The sequence below is a fragment of the Odontesthes bonariensis genome, chromosome 22 (assembly GCF_027942865.1).
Source record: "Odontesthes bonariensis isolate fOdoBon6 chromosome 22, fOdoBon6.hap1, whole genome shotgun sequence".
Taxonomy (NCBI): Eukaryota; Metazoa; Chordata; class Actinopteri; order Atheriniformes; family Atherinopsidae; genus Odontesthes; species Odontesthes bonariensis.
In genome coordinates this window covers 2,917,267-2,936,984 of record NC_134527.1, presented here as the reverse complement: position 1 = coordinate 2,936,984, position 19,718 = coordinate 2,917,267, and the positions used below count along the sequence as shown (strand labels likewise).

Genomic DNA, 19,718 nt, shown 5'->3' with positions numbered 1-19,718 from the left:
GAAAAAAATAAAGAAAAATAAATAAATAAATAAAACTAAATGCTAAAAGCTATACACTACTTTTGAATTCATTTTTGGATTTTGCGTACAAATGCGATTAATCTAATTAATCAGGGAAATCATATTAATTAGATTAAACATTTTAATCGTTGCCCAGCCCTAAAAATTTTAAAATATAAAAAAAAATAAAAAATAAAATAAAGCTAAATGCTAAAAGCTATACACTACTTTTGGATTCATTTTTGGATTTTGCATACAAATGCGATTAATCGAGATTAATCAGGGAAATCATGTGATTAATTAGATTAAACATTTTAATCGTTGTTTTAATCATTTTAATAATAACTACTTACTTTAGGTGTTTGGATGCTTTTCAGATGCTTTGGCAGCATGTGTCTCAGACTGTTTGTGGATCTAATGACCTCCCCTGACGCTGCTCGGGACATAATTACAGCGAACACACACAGACGGATTTATTTATGTTCGTGGAGTCGGATCTGGAAGGCATTGCAGCTGTGGCACCGAGCAACGAATGTCGTCACCTGCACATCCTGAACTCTTTATGTGTTCGGCGGTGTGACAAGGGGAAGACAACCCTCTGATGTGATGAGTCTATCGCCGTGGAAACAGCCTGCAGCCAAGTGATTGTAAGGCTGTCGACATCTCTGTCCTTTTCCCTTTGTCTCCCCCTCTCATCTCTTCCCATTTCCTTCACCATTCCTTCTCTCCCCCTTCTCCTCCCCTCACACATTTTCCATCTCTTCTCCTCTCCTGTTCACTTGCTGAGCAGGAGAGAAATAAATAAATACTGACAAAGACTCCATCCTTTAAAAAATAAAATTAAAAAATGAGTGACTTTCCCGGAACTTCTGTCCAAACAAAAAGCTAAAAAACCCAGTTTTATGTAAATGAACTTATTCAGAAACTGTAACCAGCAGCTGGCCCCGGTTCGAGTCCCGCATCGGACGGCCCTTTGCTGCTTGTTGTTCCCCCTCTCTCTGCCCCCTGCTTCCTGTCTCTCTACACTGTCCATCATTTCCAGAATCTCTTTCCCGGTTTAGCTCCTTCCTCTCAGAACAGCAACGCCGCCATCTTTGAAAGAGTTTACTGTGTGCCGGTCAACATTTGGTCAGAACTCCAACAACAGTCTTTCTCTCTCGGTCGCCATCGTTCACTGTGAGGAGTGGAACGGAGCCGGAAGGTGAACAACCACTTTCACCATAGACGTCGCCAGATTGGGTCGTCTAACGTAGCACCGCCTACTGATCGGGAGGTGAACTGCCTTGGGTATCAGACAGCCCGACGGAGAACTTCGAAAGGACGGACTACGGAGACAGCTTGAGGGATAGTGACGGAGAAGCATACCCAGGGTGTATACAGGTATAAACAAGTTCAATTTAAGACTTTTTAAGACCTTTTAATACCACTTCTAAATGAAATTTAAGACCAAACGTACAAGGAAATACCAAGCATTTCCAAGTAAACACACTGACAGTAAAACGGTAAAATGACAAATGACGGTTGAGTTTAAGAACATCGGCTAAATGTGTGTCATGCGAAAAGATCACAAAAATGTCATCACTGTCCTAAATTAAAGTTATTACAATATTTTCAGAACATTTAAGTCCCATGAACAAATGCTTATAAAATCAAGTAAATACATGAAAAATATATACTGTTCCTTTAGAGGAAAAAGAAAAATACACAAATATTTAAGACCCATGGTCTTATTTATTTATATTATTTTATATATATCATATATTATATATTAATTTATATTATTTAAGGTCTTATTTTCAAGAAAATTGATTTACGACTTTTTAAGACTTTTTAAGGACCCGCGGCCACCCTGATACCAAGGCCTTTACCGCTCACCAATTCCTTTAAATGTTTCGGATTAATCTGACGAGGAAACAGGAAGTAATTAACACATTTAACATGAAGTAGCCTGTGAGGTTTTGCTTGTATTTGCAGTATTTTCACTGAACTTTAAACTACTCGGCCTTACGAATGGTTTTCCTTTGAATCTGCGAGTCTTAGCTATGCAATCTGAATCAAATGCACTGAACAGCCAAAAAGAAAGGTTTGATTTCACGACAGAAGAAAAGTTCTTCATTCGTAGAAGAGAAAAAAAACTGATTTGACCGCGTTTGAGGGGTCTGCGAAACAGATTTAATGCTGCAGAGACCGAGGGAGAGAAACACAACTGTCAATAGGTGAAAAACGAGCTGCGAGAAGTGATAAATTGTCAGACACATCTGTGATATTGACTGGTCTGAGGGAAGGATGGATGGATGGATGGAGGGAGGGAGGAGGGTTGTTGCATGAACACAAACAGCGGGCATCGCTTACAAATTCTAATTTTCTCCGTCACAAAGCAGAATCAAGACTAAAAAAACAGAGATAATCCAGCTACAATAATAAATAAAAAATGGCATTTTAGGCCTGAAATGTGTTTGAGAGCAGAGTGCACGTGTATGTGCACGTATGTGCGTCTTTAACAGTTACACATTCAGGGAAATGTGACAAAGAAATGGAGTGGAAGGTGGGTGTTTCTACCTGTGGTGTAGGTGTCAGCCGCTTCCAGGGGAGAGGTGTTTCTCACCTCACTTTGTGTGTGAGTGTGTGCACGTGTGTGTGCACGTGTGTGTGCACAGCAGACTGCTTTTAACCCCAAAGTGTACACCAGTACTGATTAAGAAACACACACTCCATGTTTAACCTACATACAGGTTCACCGGAGCAAAGCGCCAGTATTCAGCTGCCAATAAATGATAAATGAGCTCTTTGTGTTTTCAGATTTACACCAGATGAGGCTCCTGAGGTCACTGGGGGGGGAAATATTCTTTATTCAAAACCCAAAAATCTTCTGGAGCCACATTTAGGAGAAATATGTTGTAAAGCCTCCCTCTGCCTGACCCTCATGCCAGAGGTTAGGCCACATGAGCGTCTCTCTTTCTGTTATCTGGGTTTGCAATCAGGCAGGAAAGAGCACGAAATGCTTTGATTCCATTGTCTGAAATTACGGAGAATGATGGAGAAAGCTCAACATTCAGATGAGAAAGGTTGAAGAGAGGTAACAGAGGACGTTTCAACTGTGTCCTATATATATATATATATATATATATATGTATATATATTCATATATATACATATATATACACTCAGTGGGGTCACATGGCACTGAAAGGATCGGATTATTGGCTAAATTACAATAAGACTGAGTTGATCACACTGGAAAAAATCAAACTCTTACCAAGTATATTTGTCTCATTTCTAGTCAAAATATCTCATTACACTTAATATAAGACACAACTGCCTAACAAGCACCATTTCAGCCAGATATAGGGACTTGTTTGAAGACAATACATCTGGAATATCTTGTTAAATGAAAAAGTCTTGAAAACAAATTTTTTTGAGTCACATATCATATGAAACAAGCTTTTTTTTTCATTTGAAGAGGTTTTTAAGCTAATTTCAAGATCACTTTTAACTCAAAAGTCCTAAATATCACATCTTATTTCAAGAAATCTTGACAAGCCGATTTTCACGAGTTCCATTGGCAGATTTTTTTTGCTTATTTCAAGCAAAAACGTCTTTTATTTGTTGTTTTTCTTACTTATTTTTTGGAGGGGCATTTTTTCCAGTGTAACCCCACTGACTGAAGGCAGTGAAGCTACAGTGTAAAAGAGGACGTGGGCTTCAACTGTGCTCACAAAAATCTGCAACATGGCACCTTCCCACAAGGTTATGCTGTGGGATACACATTCCGATTCATACCATAGAGTGGAAACAATGTGAAATACACAGAAATTAAGATTTTATTTCTCTAATTTGCTTGATTTTGAGATATAAGCATGAACCCATAAACTTCTTAAATGGGGAATCTGTGGCTCCTACCTGCTGTGATGTCGTCATCCGTGACGTCCAGCTCCTCCTCGGGAGCTTTGGTTTCTATTGGCTGAGCCTCGGGAGGGGGCGGGGCTGGAGGCGCGGTCTCCGTGGCCGTCCCAGCTGAAGAGAGGGAGGGAGAAAAGTTCAGCTACTGAACATCCGCCGGTAATGCATGTATGGAAAGCTGTGCTGCTCCTCATTATGAGGCTAACCGTCCCGGTTAAGTAGCTAATAAAGGTTTATTGGGTCTCCTCGTTATCTGGATAATTAATTAACACACACACATGGAAACAGAGCACATCTATATTAGTGTTTTCATTAAGCCCTTATCTTTCTATTGCCAATTAAGAGTGGCTTTTCATTAGCAGCTGGGGCTAATGAATGGCGCTGCACTAATGAAGGTAACAGAGTCTGCACCGGTCTAATCTTTGGGAGAGCGTCCCGCTTAATGAATTACGCAGATTCACTTTAACACGCACGCTGATTACCGTCTCAATGTGCAAAACATTCGGCAAGAAAAGTGTGAATTTTTTACAGAAAAATGCATCCACCCATACAAAAAAAACCCCCAAAAAATGGGAATAATAACACAAATTAATGCGGAAACCCGACAGCACCATTAAGAAAAAAAAAAAAAAAAAACTAATTACACTGTGTGTAATTACATTGATTAATCTTGGTTAACACAGTTCTTCATGTTCCAATTAACCTGCTCAGACACGCTGCTGACGGCTCCACTTAATGACTTTATTTCACACACACATGCGCGCTCACATGCGCACGCACAGCCTCTGACAGAAGGCCAATACGCTGCCCGCTTTGTTGATTATTCCTCCAAAACATTAAAGTGATAAAAAACTTAATTGGACTTAATTAAAACATAACTGATGCATAACTGCGACAGAGGCTGAGACAGATTCTATTTAGATGCTCTTTGCCTTTAATGAGAAAACAACCGTGGAAATTTATGTGCAAAACAAAGATGCGAGGAAACGCTGTGAGTACGGTTAAATCAAACTATACTAATGACAACACGAACAAGTGAACAATGATGAAGACTTGGTACATTTCCAATTACAGCACTAAGAAGTCAAACAGCTCAGGGCTTTTTTTAAAAGGGGAGTTTGTTTGTTTTTTTAAACCTGGACCTTATTTCTGGCATAAAATGGTGAACAGTTTAGTGAAAGTTGGCGTCCTTCGGAAGATATTTAGATCACTGGAGATTGGCGTATATCCATATACCGGGAGAAAACAGGGCAGAGACAATACAGCCTCTAAATAAGGCATTATCTGTCTTTATTTCACCAATACTTTCAGAACAATGAATGAATGAACGCGTACTGTTGCACTGTTAGCTCAGAGCTGCCCTGTTGTTGTTAACCGCTGCAGCGGCGCGCGTTGATGACGTCATCCCAAGTGACCCGGGTGTAGAAAGCTTCCCATAAGCCCCAGATAACAACAACACGGCAGCTCTGAACTTCATTCAGTCATTCGTCTTAAAGGGATAGCTCACAGGACGCAGCAGGGGGTGAGAAAATGTTCATAAATAATGTTGCTAATATGGGATGTCATACAGCTTCATGTCAAAAGAGGCGAACTATCCCTTTAAAGTATTGGTGAAATAAAGGCTGTGTTCCAAACCGCATACTTCTCCTACTAACTTTTTGAGTTAGTATGCGAGTTTTAGTAAGCGAGAAGTTCCCGGATGCATACTAGATTCTCCGAAATGTTGGGTATGCATCATGAGGTTACTACTCATACTCAAACTACCCAAGATGCAACGTAACGTGACGTCGCCGATCGTCATTTCCTGTCAAAACGGCAGTTTCAAGCTAGCTACAATGAGGGTAGGTTCACTTCCTGTTTTCAAAACAAAAGCACCAATTGTATCGTAATGGCTTTCCCTATGATAAAAGGCAACGGGTATTTTATTTTGTGAAAATAACCGGAAGTGCGTTGCTCACTGCGGCTAGCTTTAGTAGCGCCAAATTCGTGGGAACAAAATTGTAAATAGCCGGTATTTTGTCAGGTTTTCAACACGTTGGGGATCTAAACGACTACTTTCTCACCTGAAAATGTTTCAAATGTTGCTAAAGTTTACAGAGTTTAGAGCTTAAGGGAAATCAGCTTCAGGCCGGCTGATTTCGGCTCGGGCAGGAGCGCAATGCATTGTGGGTAAACGCTCTGCATACTGTCTGATCGATGAGTATGTAGTATGTAGTATGCAGTATGTAGTATGTAGTATGTAGTATGTAGTATGCAGTATGTAGTATGTAGTATGCAGTATGCAGTATGTAGTATGCAGTATGTAGTATGCAGTATGTAGTATGCAGTATGCAGTATGTAGTATGCAGTATGTAGTATGCAGTATGTAGTATGCAGTATGCAGTATGTAGTATGCAGTATGTAGTATGCAGTATGTAGTATGCAGTATGTAGTATGCAGTATGCAGTATGCAGTATGTAGTATGCAGTATGTAGTATGCAGTATGCAGTATGTAGTATGCAGTATGTAGTATGCAGTATGTAGTATGCAGTATGCAGTATGCAGTATGCAATATGCAGTATGTAGTATGCAGTATGTAGTATGTAGTATGCAGTATGCAGTATGTAGTATGCAGTATGTAGTATGCAGTATGCAGTATGCAGTATGCAATATGCAGTATGTAGTATGCAGTATGTAGTATGCAGTATGTAGTATGCAGTATGCAGTATGTCGTATGCAGTATGCAATATGCAGTATGTAGTATGCAGTATGTAGTATGCAGTATGTAGTATGCAGTATGCAGTATGCAATATGCAGTATGTAGTATGTAGTATGTAGTATGCAGTATGCAGTATGCAGTATGTAGTATGCAGTATGTAGTATGCAGTATGTAGTATGTAGTATGCAGTATGCAGTATGTAGTATGCAGTATGTCGTATGCAGTATGCAGTATGTCGTATGCAGTATGCAATATGCATTATGTCGTATGTAGTATGTCGTATGTAGTATGTCGTATGTAGTATGTAGTATGTAGTATGCAGTATGCAGTATGTCGTATGCAGTATGCAATATGCATTATGTCGTATGTAGTATGTAGTATGCAGTATGCAGTATGCAGTATGTAGTATGCAGTATGTAGTATGTAGTATGCAGTATGTAGTATGTAGTATGTAGTATGCAATATGCAGTATGTAGTATGCAGTATGTAGTATGTAGTATGTAGTATGTCGTATGTAGTATGTAGTATGCAGTATGTAGTATGTAGTATGTAGTATGTAGTATGCAGTATGTAGTATGTAGTATGCAATATGCAGTATGTAGTATGCAGTATGTAGTATGTAGTATGTAGTATGTCGTATGTAGTATGTAGTATGCATTATGTCGTATGTAGTATGTCGTATGTAGTATGTAGTATGTAGTATGTAGTATGCAGTATGCAGTATGCAGTATGTCGTATGCAGTATGCAATATGCATTATGTCGTATGTAGTATGTCGTATGTAGTATGTAGTATGTAGTATGTAGTATGCAGTATGTAGTATGTAGTATGCAGTATGTAGTATGCAGTATGTAGTATGCAGTATGTAGTATGTAGTATGCAGTATGTAGTATGCAGTATGTAGTATGCAGTATGTAGTATGATACGGTTTTGAACACAGCAAGACTTTTTTTCCGTAGATTTGGCTAATTAGGTCTAAAGTGCGTCGCTCCCCCCTGACAGCCCTCACCTGAGTCTCAAATCAGGTGAGCCAACCAGAGGGAGGGATGGAGCTAAGCAGATGTTAACAAGCTTTGTATTTTGTTAAACGTTGCAGCAGAGCACAACATCGATACGCACCCACACATTTCTCACACCCACACACAATATATTACCTAGCCCTCCAACGCTACTCTTACCCATAACGGCTAAATGCCTCACGCCAACTCCTAACCCCAGAATCAAGTCTTGACCCTCAGAAATTGCTTTAAATCTCTTGGGACTCTGACAAGAAGATTCTCATGAGCTGTTGTCGTTGGGTTTTTCTCCACATTATTATATAAAAACAAAAGAAAGAGTTAATTTGTGTCTGAATGCGGCCTGGTTCTGGTCAGCTTGTGCATCTCCTACAGACATAAACATCCACATCCCGTAACTCAGCTGCGAAGGCGAGATGCAGAAGCTGAGGCAAAGGAAGAGGTGGGGGAGGCGTGGGTGAGTGGGGAGGTGGGGGCGTGTTGGCCTGCTCCAAGGTCAAGCTTGTCATGTCAGCCATGACACATAGCTCCCAGCATGCCTTGTTAACCTCCAGGACCTCCTCCTCCTCCTCCTCTCTTCGGTCTGCTCCTGTTTAAAACATTCGCTTTGTGTCCCGTGAAGCATCCACGGCTCCGCTTATTCTTTCTACTTGCAGCTATTTCTTCATTTCAAAGTCCAAATTTAATCAAATTAGATGTTTATGAGCTTTAAGTTTGGCCTCAACAGGAAACATTTTTTCCAAGTACCTTCAGTTCAGAAGCTTTGTCAAAACAAATCAAAATAATTTAATTACTAGACCCCCCCCCCCCATGTTCATCCTTGGAGGAAATTATGATAAAGAATAATTTAAGGAGGGGTTTTATATCGGAAGTTTACAGGTTGCTGACATCTTACTCATCAGAAAATGCACAGTATGAGCTAAATGCATGGAAGGAAGACTTGCAATTAGAAGTTTCAGATACATACTGCATACTCATCGATCAGACAGTATGCAGAGCGTTTACCCACAATGCATTTGGCTCCTGCCTGAGCCAAAATCAGCCGGCCTGAAGCTGATTTCCCTTAAGCTCTAAACTCTGTAAACTTTAGCAACATTTGAAACATTTTCAGGCGAGAAAGTAGTCGTTTAGATCCCCAACGTGTTGAAAACCTGACAAAATACCGGCTGTTTACAAATTTGTTCCCACGAATTCGGCGCTACTAAAGCTAGCCGCAGTGAGCAACGCACTTCCTGTTATTTTCACAAAATAAAATACAATCATTGTAATTATTAATAATTTTTTGAGCTACTTGACTAATTTGAATTTCCCCCATTGGGGGATGAATAAAGTATTTTTCTATTCTATAAACGCATTTATTTATTCACATATTTTTCATTTATTTATCTCTCTGCCACCATGATTCTTACACAAGCAATTATATTTTGTTTTGTGGTTAGAAACGTCCTTTTTTTTTCTTTTTCTTCTTCCAGTTATTTATTTATTAATTTTATTTAAATAATTATTATTGCTATTATTATCGTTGTTGTTTTTTCTTTTATGTACCTTCTTGTTCCATGTTGTAAATTAACAAAATGTGCAATAAACATATGTTTAAAAAAACAAAAAAAAAAACAGTAATTATGTTATTTTTTTATGTTATTTTTTCCCCAGTATGTATGAATAATGCTGCTCTGTCAACATTAGCAGGAGGAAAGGAGGCCCGTGTTCATTATCTGCTTTCCTCTGTCAGGTGTCGGTAATCGTCAACACTTGTGGCTCATAAACAGCGTTTCATTGATTAAAGAATGCATTCACAGAAGAGCCGAATTAAAAACCCTAACAGGTGAAGTAAACAGCATCGATTATCTCATTGCAATAGCATCTGAGTCGGCTGCAAGTGGACAGTCGGTTCAAAAAGGTTGATGCACTGGAAGCAGGAAAAGGCTGCGAGTGCAGTGATCTGAACCGCTTTAAAAAGGACCAAACCGTGATGTTTGGACTACCAAAAGTGGAACATGGAAGGAGTAAACGGGGTCATGGGTAGGGATGGGAATCGAAAACCGGTTCTTGTTGAGAACCGGTTCCCAGTGTTTAGATTCCTTGGAATCGTTTGGCGATTTAGCAAACGATTCCCTTATCGATTCCAGTGGGCGCGAATGATGTCACCACGCAGCGTTGCGTGGCGAGTCCGGCGCAGCCAGCAGCCAACAGTAAACATGGCGCCCAAGCGGTACAAACGCTCGAAAGTTTGATTACACATCCCTAAAAAAGACGACAACAGGGCAACTTGCAAAGTGAATATTTCACCAAAGGGAGGAAATACTGCCAACATGCAATAACTATGAATGAATGTCGCGTTTTCGATCCGCTCCGGACTAACGTTGGTGAATCTGAACCCAGCAACGTTAGCAACGTTAGCATGTCCTCGGCTAACACTGCAGGTAACTAACTAACAAACACTGCCTATCATGTTAGCAGCATTTGCCTCATTGTAAAAGCTGCTGTTAGTAACGGTTAAGGTTAAATGAATGCCTTCTCAGGCATTACATTTAGATGAAATCATGAGAGACAGAGCCTGACTGGCTCAGAGCCAGAGGCTGGTGGTGCTACCCCCAGTTCACGTCTACCTCCAGCTTCTCCTTTCACCAGAGCAGGAAGAGTTAAATTACCCAGGCCATGATAGACCAATGTGGACCTCACCGTTGTTGGGTTTGTAAGGTCACGACTCGTGTTACTTCTAAACTAAACAAAGTTGATGCTAATCGACCGGTTTGTTGTCCTTTTTCTCCAAATGAGAATCGATAAGGGAACCGATAAAGAACCGAATCGATAAGTAGAATCGAAAATGGAATTGGAATCGTAAAAATCTTATCAATTCCCATCCCTAGTCATGGGTGCCCAAAGCTTGCTGAAGCACTCGGGAAGTAAAGGCTGGCTAGTTTGGTTCAGTACCAGAGATGTGCTACTGCGGCATAAACTACAAAAAAACTTACTTCCTGCGTTTCTTGTTTTCTCAGTAAAAATCTAAAGATATTCCGGAGAACTGGAAAAACAATTCCCTCCCATAGAGGCTCCACTTTAACCTTTACGGCAGTAAACACACAAACGCACTCAGTGCATACTCATAATGAGGAAAAGCCTCACCAAATGCAACCCGTGTTTGTCCTCGCCACCGTTTTTAGGCTATAATCTTTCCTACTGAGGGTTTCCCTTGATGGGATAAGCCTCGACGAAGCTGCGGTACGGAGGCAACAACCTTTCTGTTTTAATTCCTTGAGCATCAGTACCCTTCCCACTACAGTACTTCCAGCCCTCTCCGTCTCTGTTGCTATGGTTTCCCCCCTCATCAGCTGTTGTGGGTGACAAAGTAATGTTACTAAGTAACACGTTAGAGTACTCTGATTACTTTTATCGAGTAACGAAACGCGTTAGTTTCGTGCGTTCGGTAATCAGTAACTTAGTTATTTTTTAAAAAAAGTAATGCGTTAAAATCCCGACTGCAGCCTGCTTTTTGTCAGACATTTCTGTGCCGTGATGCGTCTGCTGCTGACCCACATCACCTGTGTGCGAGCGTCTCGAACGCCCGGCAAGATGGCAGAGAGGTCAGCGTTTTCATCGTGGAAGTACGCACATTATTTTCAATTCACCAGCGAAAAGGACAAGAACAACATTAACTCTCTGTGTTGGTGAAAAGTCTTCTTTTGCTTTTTTCAATCACTACTTTGAAGAGTAAATGTAAGTGGACGAAGGTAAAGTGTTACTGTTTAATTGTTTTATTATTGTTATTGTTGTTTTTGCATTGTTCTTGTGTTTTATGCCTTGTATTTTGTGTTGTTCAGCACTTTGTTTCAGCCACGGCTGTGTTAAAAGGCTTTATAAATAAAGTTGAGTTTAGGCCTGTGATACTTGAATAGTATTTTCATAGTTCAGCTATATTTGTCATTCGCCTGCTTTATTGTTAGTTTTATTCGGCCTTTTTGTTAGATGGTTGATTGGTCGTTAATTCATAAATGGATCTGAATCTGCAACCTGTTTACCTCAGATTCTGTTTTAAATGCACTTTCATAACTCTTTTTTTAAACTTTTTTTTGTTTATTTGTTTATTTAGTCGTTTATTATTATTATCATTAGTTAGTAGTAGTATTTTTGTTTTACTAGAATTTGTATTTTTATTGTTGTTAATACAATCATTGTAAATATTTAAATAAATGTTGAGCTACTAATTTGAATTTCCCCCATTGGGGGATGAATAAAGTATTTTTCTATTCTATTCTAACTGCATCATATCGGCTGCCTGGGCTGAGTACCAAACGTTGGGCAACTCCTGAATTTTGATCAGATGTTCTGTGATTTAAAAAAATAATAATAATAAAATGCTCTGTGGCATATAACTGACCGTCTTTGTTGTTATTGTTACCCTGCAGAGTTAATTTGCTTGCTGCAGCATGTGCGAGGTGCTGCAAACGGCTTTTAATCTTCGGTAACGCAGGAGTACTCCAGCGCGATTCTTTCATTAATAGGTAACGCTGTAACGTAACTGATTACTTTTAATTGATAGTAACGTTGTAACCTAATTCATCAAATCAAATCAATTTATGTAGCACATTTCATGTCCAAAACAATTCAAATTGCTTTACATAAAATAAAAGTATTGCAGCAGGGAGTGGAAGAAGCATTAAGAATACATAAAAGAATATAAAGAGAAACAAGTAAAATCATTTAAATTAATTTAAAAACAACCAACAGTCCGGATAAGTTCAAAGATATCGTGCAGATTTCATGCATAGACGCATGAGAAAAGAAATGTTTTTAACCTGGACTTAAAAATGTCTCCATTTGGTAAAAGTTTAATTAACTGCTTTCTAAAGTAACTATAGCCAACACTGCATGTAAACAAGTTTGGCGTGGATGCGTAGGAAGCTGACAACCGTCTAAATTTAAACGCCTTGGTGTCGGATACCGAGGGAAAAGCCTTAAAGGTGTAGTGGAGTACATTCGTGGGTGGGCGAAAAAGATGGAAAATCTCCATCAAACAAATGAATAAAACAGGGAACAGTAAAATAAAAGGGAGGGAGGTGAGGAAAAGTAGAGGATGAGGATGATGGGGAGGAGCTGAAACAACAGCAGGCTGATGGGAGTAAAACACCAACAGGTGTGGGCGACTGTGGGCGGGGAACGGGAAACACCGCATGCTGCTCAGCGATCAAAGAAACGTCTGTTTCCTCACACGAGATTGGATGTGATCAAGCGTGAGTGAGGGTAAAAGAAGAAGAAGAACAATGCTGTTGTGTAATCAAGTGTGCATGAATATGGGAGAGTCTTTACGGTGCGTTCTATCCCTCTCCATCCATCCATCCATCCATCCATCCATCCATCCCTTTCTTCCTGTCCGTCCTCACAGCCTGGACTTCACTTGTAATTCAAAGAGCTTTACAGCTACATAAAATCACAAGAAGGCAATAAAATCATTAAAAAAATACTAAATAAATTAAAAAATATTTTAAATAAATTTAAAAAAAAAATACATTTTAAAATATATATATATATTTTTTAATTTAAAATTTAAATAAAAAAACATAAAAAATAATCATTAATTAATAAATTTAAAAGTGAAGAGTGCAGATAAAATACTGTCAGGTGTGATGTGCACAGCTAAACAGAACTGTTTTCAGGCCTGGATTTAAACATTGTCAGAGTTGAGGCCTGTCTCACATCTTCTGGAAGCCCGACTTGGTTCATATGGCTCTAACATGTCAGAGATGTACTTTGGCGCTAGATCACGAAGAGACTTGTACACGAGCAGAGCTGTTTTAAAGTCTATTCTCTGAGCGACAGGAGTGAAAAACGGGTAACTTTGGTGCTGAAAGGATGCTTCTTTCCTCTCCTTTTGAGTAGAGGTTAACAACTTGTGTGTCCTTTGTGTTAAAGCCTTTTAAACACTTCCAGGAGAGCTGAAAGGTCACCGCTCCGTGTTGTCTGCTCGGCCCCATGCTGAGGCGGAGGAGCTCCGTCGCTGCCTCGGCTCAGAGCCACTTCTTCGGCACTGAAGCCTAATGGACGTGTGCAGGTGTCTTCCCTCAAACACCCACAGCTTTCAGAGAGCAAACAGAGAGTGACAGAGTGGGGATCCAGAGGGCCACAGAGCCCGCGAACAGCGGGAAATAAATCCAAGAACTCTGCTTCTGCTGCACTCAGCATCTCAGGAGAGCGAGTGCAGAGGAAGTTTAATAAAGCAGAGCGTGTTGCAAAGTGAGCCGCCGTTTTAAACCGAGCTTTTAGAGATTATTGTTTTTCACCATCTCCTTCCTGTGTAAAGGACACGAAAGGGTCCGAACACACAGACCTTTGTTTCTATATCGCCACCGGGACACAATACACTCCGCTTTACTTTAACCTCAACTGTCACAACTGAAAGTATTTTATCTGCACTCTTCACTTTTAAATAAATTAATTAATGATTATTTTTAATGTTTTTTTAAATTTTTATTATTATTATTATTATTTTATTTTTTAATTATTTTTATTTTTATATATTTTTTAAATTATTTTATTGCCTTCTTGTGATTTTATGTAGCTGTGAAGCACTTTGAATTGCCTTGTGTATGAATTGTGCTCTATAAATAAAATTGCCTTGCCTTGAATGCCTAACCATAACCCTCCCACTATTGGGATCCATTGTCTCATAAAGTTTCCCCCTTTTTCACAAGGTTTTATACTTACATTATGGATTAAAGAGTTGATCTTACATTGAGGTCTTTTTCTATACACCTTTACCTTCCATTGGATCCTTACCCTAAGGTCACAGGACTATACGCCTAACCCTAACCCAACTCCAAACCTAACCAAAACAGCCGTTCACACCAGCAGAAGAGGGGAGGATGGCACACAGTCAGTTCCATCAGCAAAGCTCTATGCATAGATCTATGCTTTTGATGTGATATGCAGCCTGCCTGACTACATACAGTAAGTAGCCCAGGGCGAGAGCAGGCAGTTCTCAGGGCAAACGAGTGGATGTGGGTTCTGGAACCTGGAACTGACCCCTTTCAACGAGAGCGGCTAAAGCCTGATTTATGATTTATCGACGGAGACTCACGGAGACCCCAAGGGCTATGATTGGTCGGCTAACAACATAATTTCCAGAATCACTTTCCCGGTTTAGCTCCTTCCTCTCAGAACAACAACGCCGCCATTTGTGAAAGAGTTTACTGTGTGCCGGTCAACATTTGGTCAAAATTATTTGCATTTCAACATCAACGAGCTCCAACTCCAACAACAGTCTTTCTCTCTCGGTCGCCATCGTTCGCTGTGAGGAGTGGAACGGAGCCGGAAGGTGAACCATCAATCAAACATCACCATAGACGTCCCCAGATTGGGTCGTCTAGCGTAGCGACGCCTGCTGATCGGGAGGTGAACTGCCTTGGGTATCCGACATCCCGACGGAGAACTTCGAAAGGTTTAACAGCCTCTGCGTGACCACGGAGTCGGATTGATGGATAGCGACGGTGAAGCATACTGAGGCCTTTAGCCTTGAGCTGGACATACTGAGGGATGTGTGTAGGGGACGAGAAGTTAGCACCATCCCGGATGTTGTGTCCATCCTCCAAACCTTGCAGCCCCAAACCCGCCCCGTTAAGCATTAAGCTCCGTCTGCACCTATCTGTCCCAGCATCCGAGCGCTCTCTCAGCTTTACGCAACACCATGACGCAGGAGAGACTGACACATTTGGCCATTATGAACGCTCACAGTGACCTAATGCATGAAAGCCCTGAGTCATGAGCTCAGACTTCTCTTTTTTTCATTTGGGGTGCATTTAATCTGCTGTGCCTGGATATGTTAAGTATCGCTACTGAATAGGTTTATGTTTATGTTTATGCATTTGACAGACGCTTTTATCCAAAGCGACTTACAGGAAGGCAAGTAAATAAGGGGGTCTTGCCTAAGGACCCCTACTGGACGTAGTACCTTTCATGCAGGGGGATTTGAACACGAAACACGAGAGGTACCTTAGGTCACCTACCACTACACTATCCAGTCCCTGAATAAACGACACATTCAAGGATACAAATAAAGCTGTTATGGTCCATAAATGACTCGATTTAGTGATCAAAGTTTTATTTTCTTAACAATAAAGATGCCGTGTTCATCCATTCTAGTTCTCTTATGACCGCATGCTATTATAAAATAACTTCCAATCAAATCCTTAATCATTGATAAGTGTGCGTGTTTCACAGAAAATAGTTCACGGGAACAGTACAAGGACTGCAGATTGTGTCTGTGGTCACCTGTAAATAAAGCACATTAAGATTGAGTACCAATGACGGGAGGAACGGCAGCATCAAGTGCAGATGCAGTGCAAACATCTGCTACACAAAAGGCTGTCGAGCTGTATTAGGTTTACTGACAAAGCCAACAAAACAACTACCAGTGTACCCACAGAAATGCATTCATCAACGAACACCAGAGGCTCTGCGACCACCAAACTTCTGAGATTATTCTCAGTCAGGTGATGTACTGCGGCCCAAAAGCATCTGCATTACCTAAACGACAGTTTAGCCTGGCGTTCTGCTTGAGTTCACAGACCAGATGAGCCTTCGTTTTAAAGGGAATAAAACGTCTGACTTTATGATTCAAATCAACCACAAACTTCTTTCAGATTCCGGTACAGCGTCGGGGTCAAAGGAGTTTAAAACGCACGCTTTCCTTTGATTTTCCAGGGTTTCCAAGGCCAGCAGGAGTCGTCTTACTGCCCGCTCCGGTGCTGCTGTGCAGCACACGGATCAAATTCAATGACCCTTTAACCTCCCTGCGTCTCCATCCCTCTGCTCCCTCCCCCGCCTCCATCCTCCCTCGTCCCCTGAGGTCACTGGTCCATCACTCCCCCCACCTCGCCTGCCTGCGGTACTGCTGTGGTAACACAACACTGACCGGTGCCCGTTCCTATGGTAACTGTTCCCCTGAGAGATCCCCAGCATCCTAAGCAACCACCGGGCGACTCCCGAACACACACACATGCGCGCGCACGCTGCATTTTAGAAGGCCGTTTCTAGTAAACGAAGGTGGAGATTCACCTTTCTTCCCATCAGCAGGTCTAACTATAGCTGGACGAGGGGCATCAGGGAATACACGGCGCAGGAGACGGAGACAGAAAGCAGAAAAAGGAAGATGAATAACAGAAGACTGTCTGCGTTACCCCGGTTACAGAACAAATGACCAATCAGACCTTTATGGATGAGACTGAAAATGGATGCATCACCTTCCCAATTAGCTGGCTAAAAACTGACAAATACGGCCACAAAAAGATGAATACAGCTGTTCAGACATCTGTCAGTTTCCTGACTGAACTAACAAGTTTGAAACTTTCCATGAACCAGGGCTCCCCGCGTCCAAATATTGACCAAAAACAGAAGCTAGGGAAGTAGGATCCTTTCCAGAATACACAGGCTGTGTTCGAAACCGCCTACTTCTCCTACTACTTCTCCTACTACTTCCACTACTCATACTAACTTTAACTTTTTTTAAGTTCCCGGATGCATACTAGATTCTCCGAAATGTTGGGTATGCATCATGAGGTTACTACTCATACTCAAACTACCCAAGATGCAACGTAACGTGACGTCGCCGATCGTCACTTCCTGTCAAAACGGCAGTTTCAAGCTAGCTACAACGAGGGTAGGTTTACTTCCTGTTTTCAAAACAAAAGCACCAATTGTATGGTAATGGCTTTCGCTATGATAAAAGGCAACGGGTATTTTATTTTGTGAAAATAACAGGAAGTGCGTTGCTCACTGCGGCTAGCTTTAGTAGCGCCGAATTCGTGGGAACAAAATTGTAAACAGCCGGTATTTTGTCAGGTTTTCAACACGTTGGGGATCTAAACGACTACTTTCTCACCTGAAAATGTTTCAAATGTTGCTAAAGTTTACAGAGTTTAGAGCTTAAGAGAAATCAGCTTCAGGCCGGCTGATTTCGGCTTGGGCAGTAGCGAGATGCATTGTGGGTAAACGATCTGCATACTGTCTGATCAATGAGTATGCAGTATGTAGTATGTAGTATGTAGTATATAGTAGGCGGTTTCGAACACAGCCAGTCTGCTCTGAGTAGTCGGCTGCAGCGTCCTGATCAGGCCCCTCCCTCATTCTGCATTAGCTGTGCTAATAGAACAAAAGTGTATCATTGGATGTAGAATTAATGCATGTTTCCAGGTAGGCCCAGTTATCAACATCTCTCAACTGATTTCCAAGAAATGACTACTCACAAACCTAAACTATTTGAAGCTGCTCCTATTGGTGCATCGAGCCAGAAAAGGGCAATGCACCCCGTTCTGATCGCTCGGAGGTGCTAATTTTCTGCCATGCTACCTCACATTAGGCTTGAAACTGCCTCAGTATCTGCCGGAAGTCTTGATCATCGGCAAAAACCTAAGCCGATCAAACTGGGAGCCCTCCGTCTATGTTCAGCATCTGTGACATAGGGCAGCCCGGGCAGAATCCAACAGCCTCCAGAAATTAGTCGGAGTTTGTCCTGGTGATGCGAATTAGGCTCCAAATCTGGATGGGTAGGGACCAAATGACCCATAACCAAGTTCCCGATATTCAAACCTCCCACCAAGCTTCTTTCAACTTAGACTGTTGGCAAAAGCGAAAGCTCATCTCCCAGGAAATGTCCTTGAAAGATTAATTCCCACTTTTATTACGTCACCTTTAGATTATTGTAATTCCTCGTTTGTTGGGCTTGACCAGAAAGAATTGCGCCGTTCGCAGGTCGTTCAAAATGCTGCCGCCCGCTGGCTGCCTGGAAAGAAAAGGTGTGACCACATCGCCTCTTTTACACTGGCTGCCTTTTAATTTAGGATTCAGTTTAAGGTTTTATTAATTGCTTTTAAATGTGTAAATGGTTTGGCACCACCTTATTTATCAGAGCTTCTACAGCTCCACAGTTCTGCTCGGGCACTTCGGTGGTCCAACCAGCTGGTCCTGACAGGACCTCGGCTCTCTCACTTTCTCTTTATCCCTCTTACTCTCTTTTATTTTCACTTTTAATCTTAATTTGTTTTATATTGAATGATTAGTATCCCTTGTGTTGTATTTGTTGTTGTAGGTGGGAAACTGAGGTTGTTTTAAATGAATAAACTATGACTATGACACAGGATGGGCATAAACCTTCTCCAAGTCCACAAAACACATGAAGACTTGTTTAGTAGCAGGATCAAATGCACATACATTTCTTGAATTCTGTCTCTAGATCTTTTATTTTTGTATATGAAGCAAAGTTGGCCACTTACGGGAGCTGACTGTGTCCACATACTGAGGCAGGTAGGAGGCCCAGATGTCGATGGTGTCCTTGCGTCCCGACTGGCCAATTCTTCTGAGCTCAGCCAGCAGAAGAGCTTGTGCTGCCTCACGAACCTAAAACCAAAAAAAGACCGAGTCGATCCTCCATCTCATCTATTCTTTGGAACTGAGGTCGTAGTTTGCAGCAATATTCCAGGTAGTTTGTAACTGTGATACAGTCAGTGGGGTCACATGGCACTGAAAGGATCGGATTATTGGCTAAATTACAATCAGACCGAGTTATTAAGTGCATGTAGACACCTTAATCTGACTAAGAATTGGATCGGATGGGATTCAGACCCCGATATAACTCAGTTGAAAGTCACTCTAAACCTGCTTGTAGACGCTGAAGCACGTGGTGAATCAGACTTTGCGTTCTGCACATGCTCCAGATGTTTTCCCGGGGTCGTGACCCGGTAGTCAAAGGAGACGATATTCCTGTTGTTGTCGCCGTCAGAAATTACTATTCCGTTATTATTATTCCGACTCTTTTTCTTCTCCACGCGAAAACGCAAATTTGGAGGCCTAAACATATTCAAAAACTCACCAAACTTCACCCAAAATTGTCCCCCGCGTGAAATCGCATGATATTAATGTAATCAAAAGTGGGCGTCCCCAAACTGCTCTACAGCGCCCCCTAACGTGAGATAGCCCGAGCCGTACATCGTAGAGATCTGAAACGCGGTATGTATGTAGATTGCCTCAAATCAAGAACAAAAGTCTCTTGGAGGTATGCTCTAAAATGTAGAAGGAGGCGGCCATTTTGGGTCAAAGGGCAAATTGTTTGCCATT

General features: G+C 41.3%; 1 protein-coding gene across 4 annotated transcripts in view; it reads right to left on the bottom strand.

Moving 5' to 3' along the window:
* Nucleotides 1-19,718, bottom strand: part of wdr7 (WD repeat domain 7) — a 153,438-nt gene that overhangs the window by 64,613 nt on the left and 69,107 nt on the right. For all 4 annotated transcript variants that reach the window (XM_075456574.1, XM_075456575.1, XM_075456577.1 and 1 more), the window contains 2 exons: nt 18,878-19,001; nt 3,901-4,014 (listed from right to left, as the gene is read on the bottom strand). In XM_075456574.1, the coding sequence (XP_075312689.1) occupies nt 3,901-4,014; nt 18,878-19,001 (238 nt within the window). The remainder of the gene's footprint in view (nt 1-3,900; nt 4,015-18,877; nt 19,002-19,718) is intronic.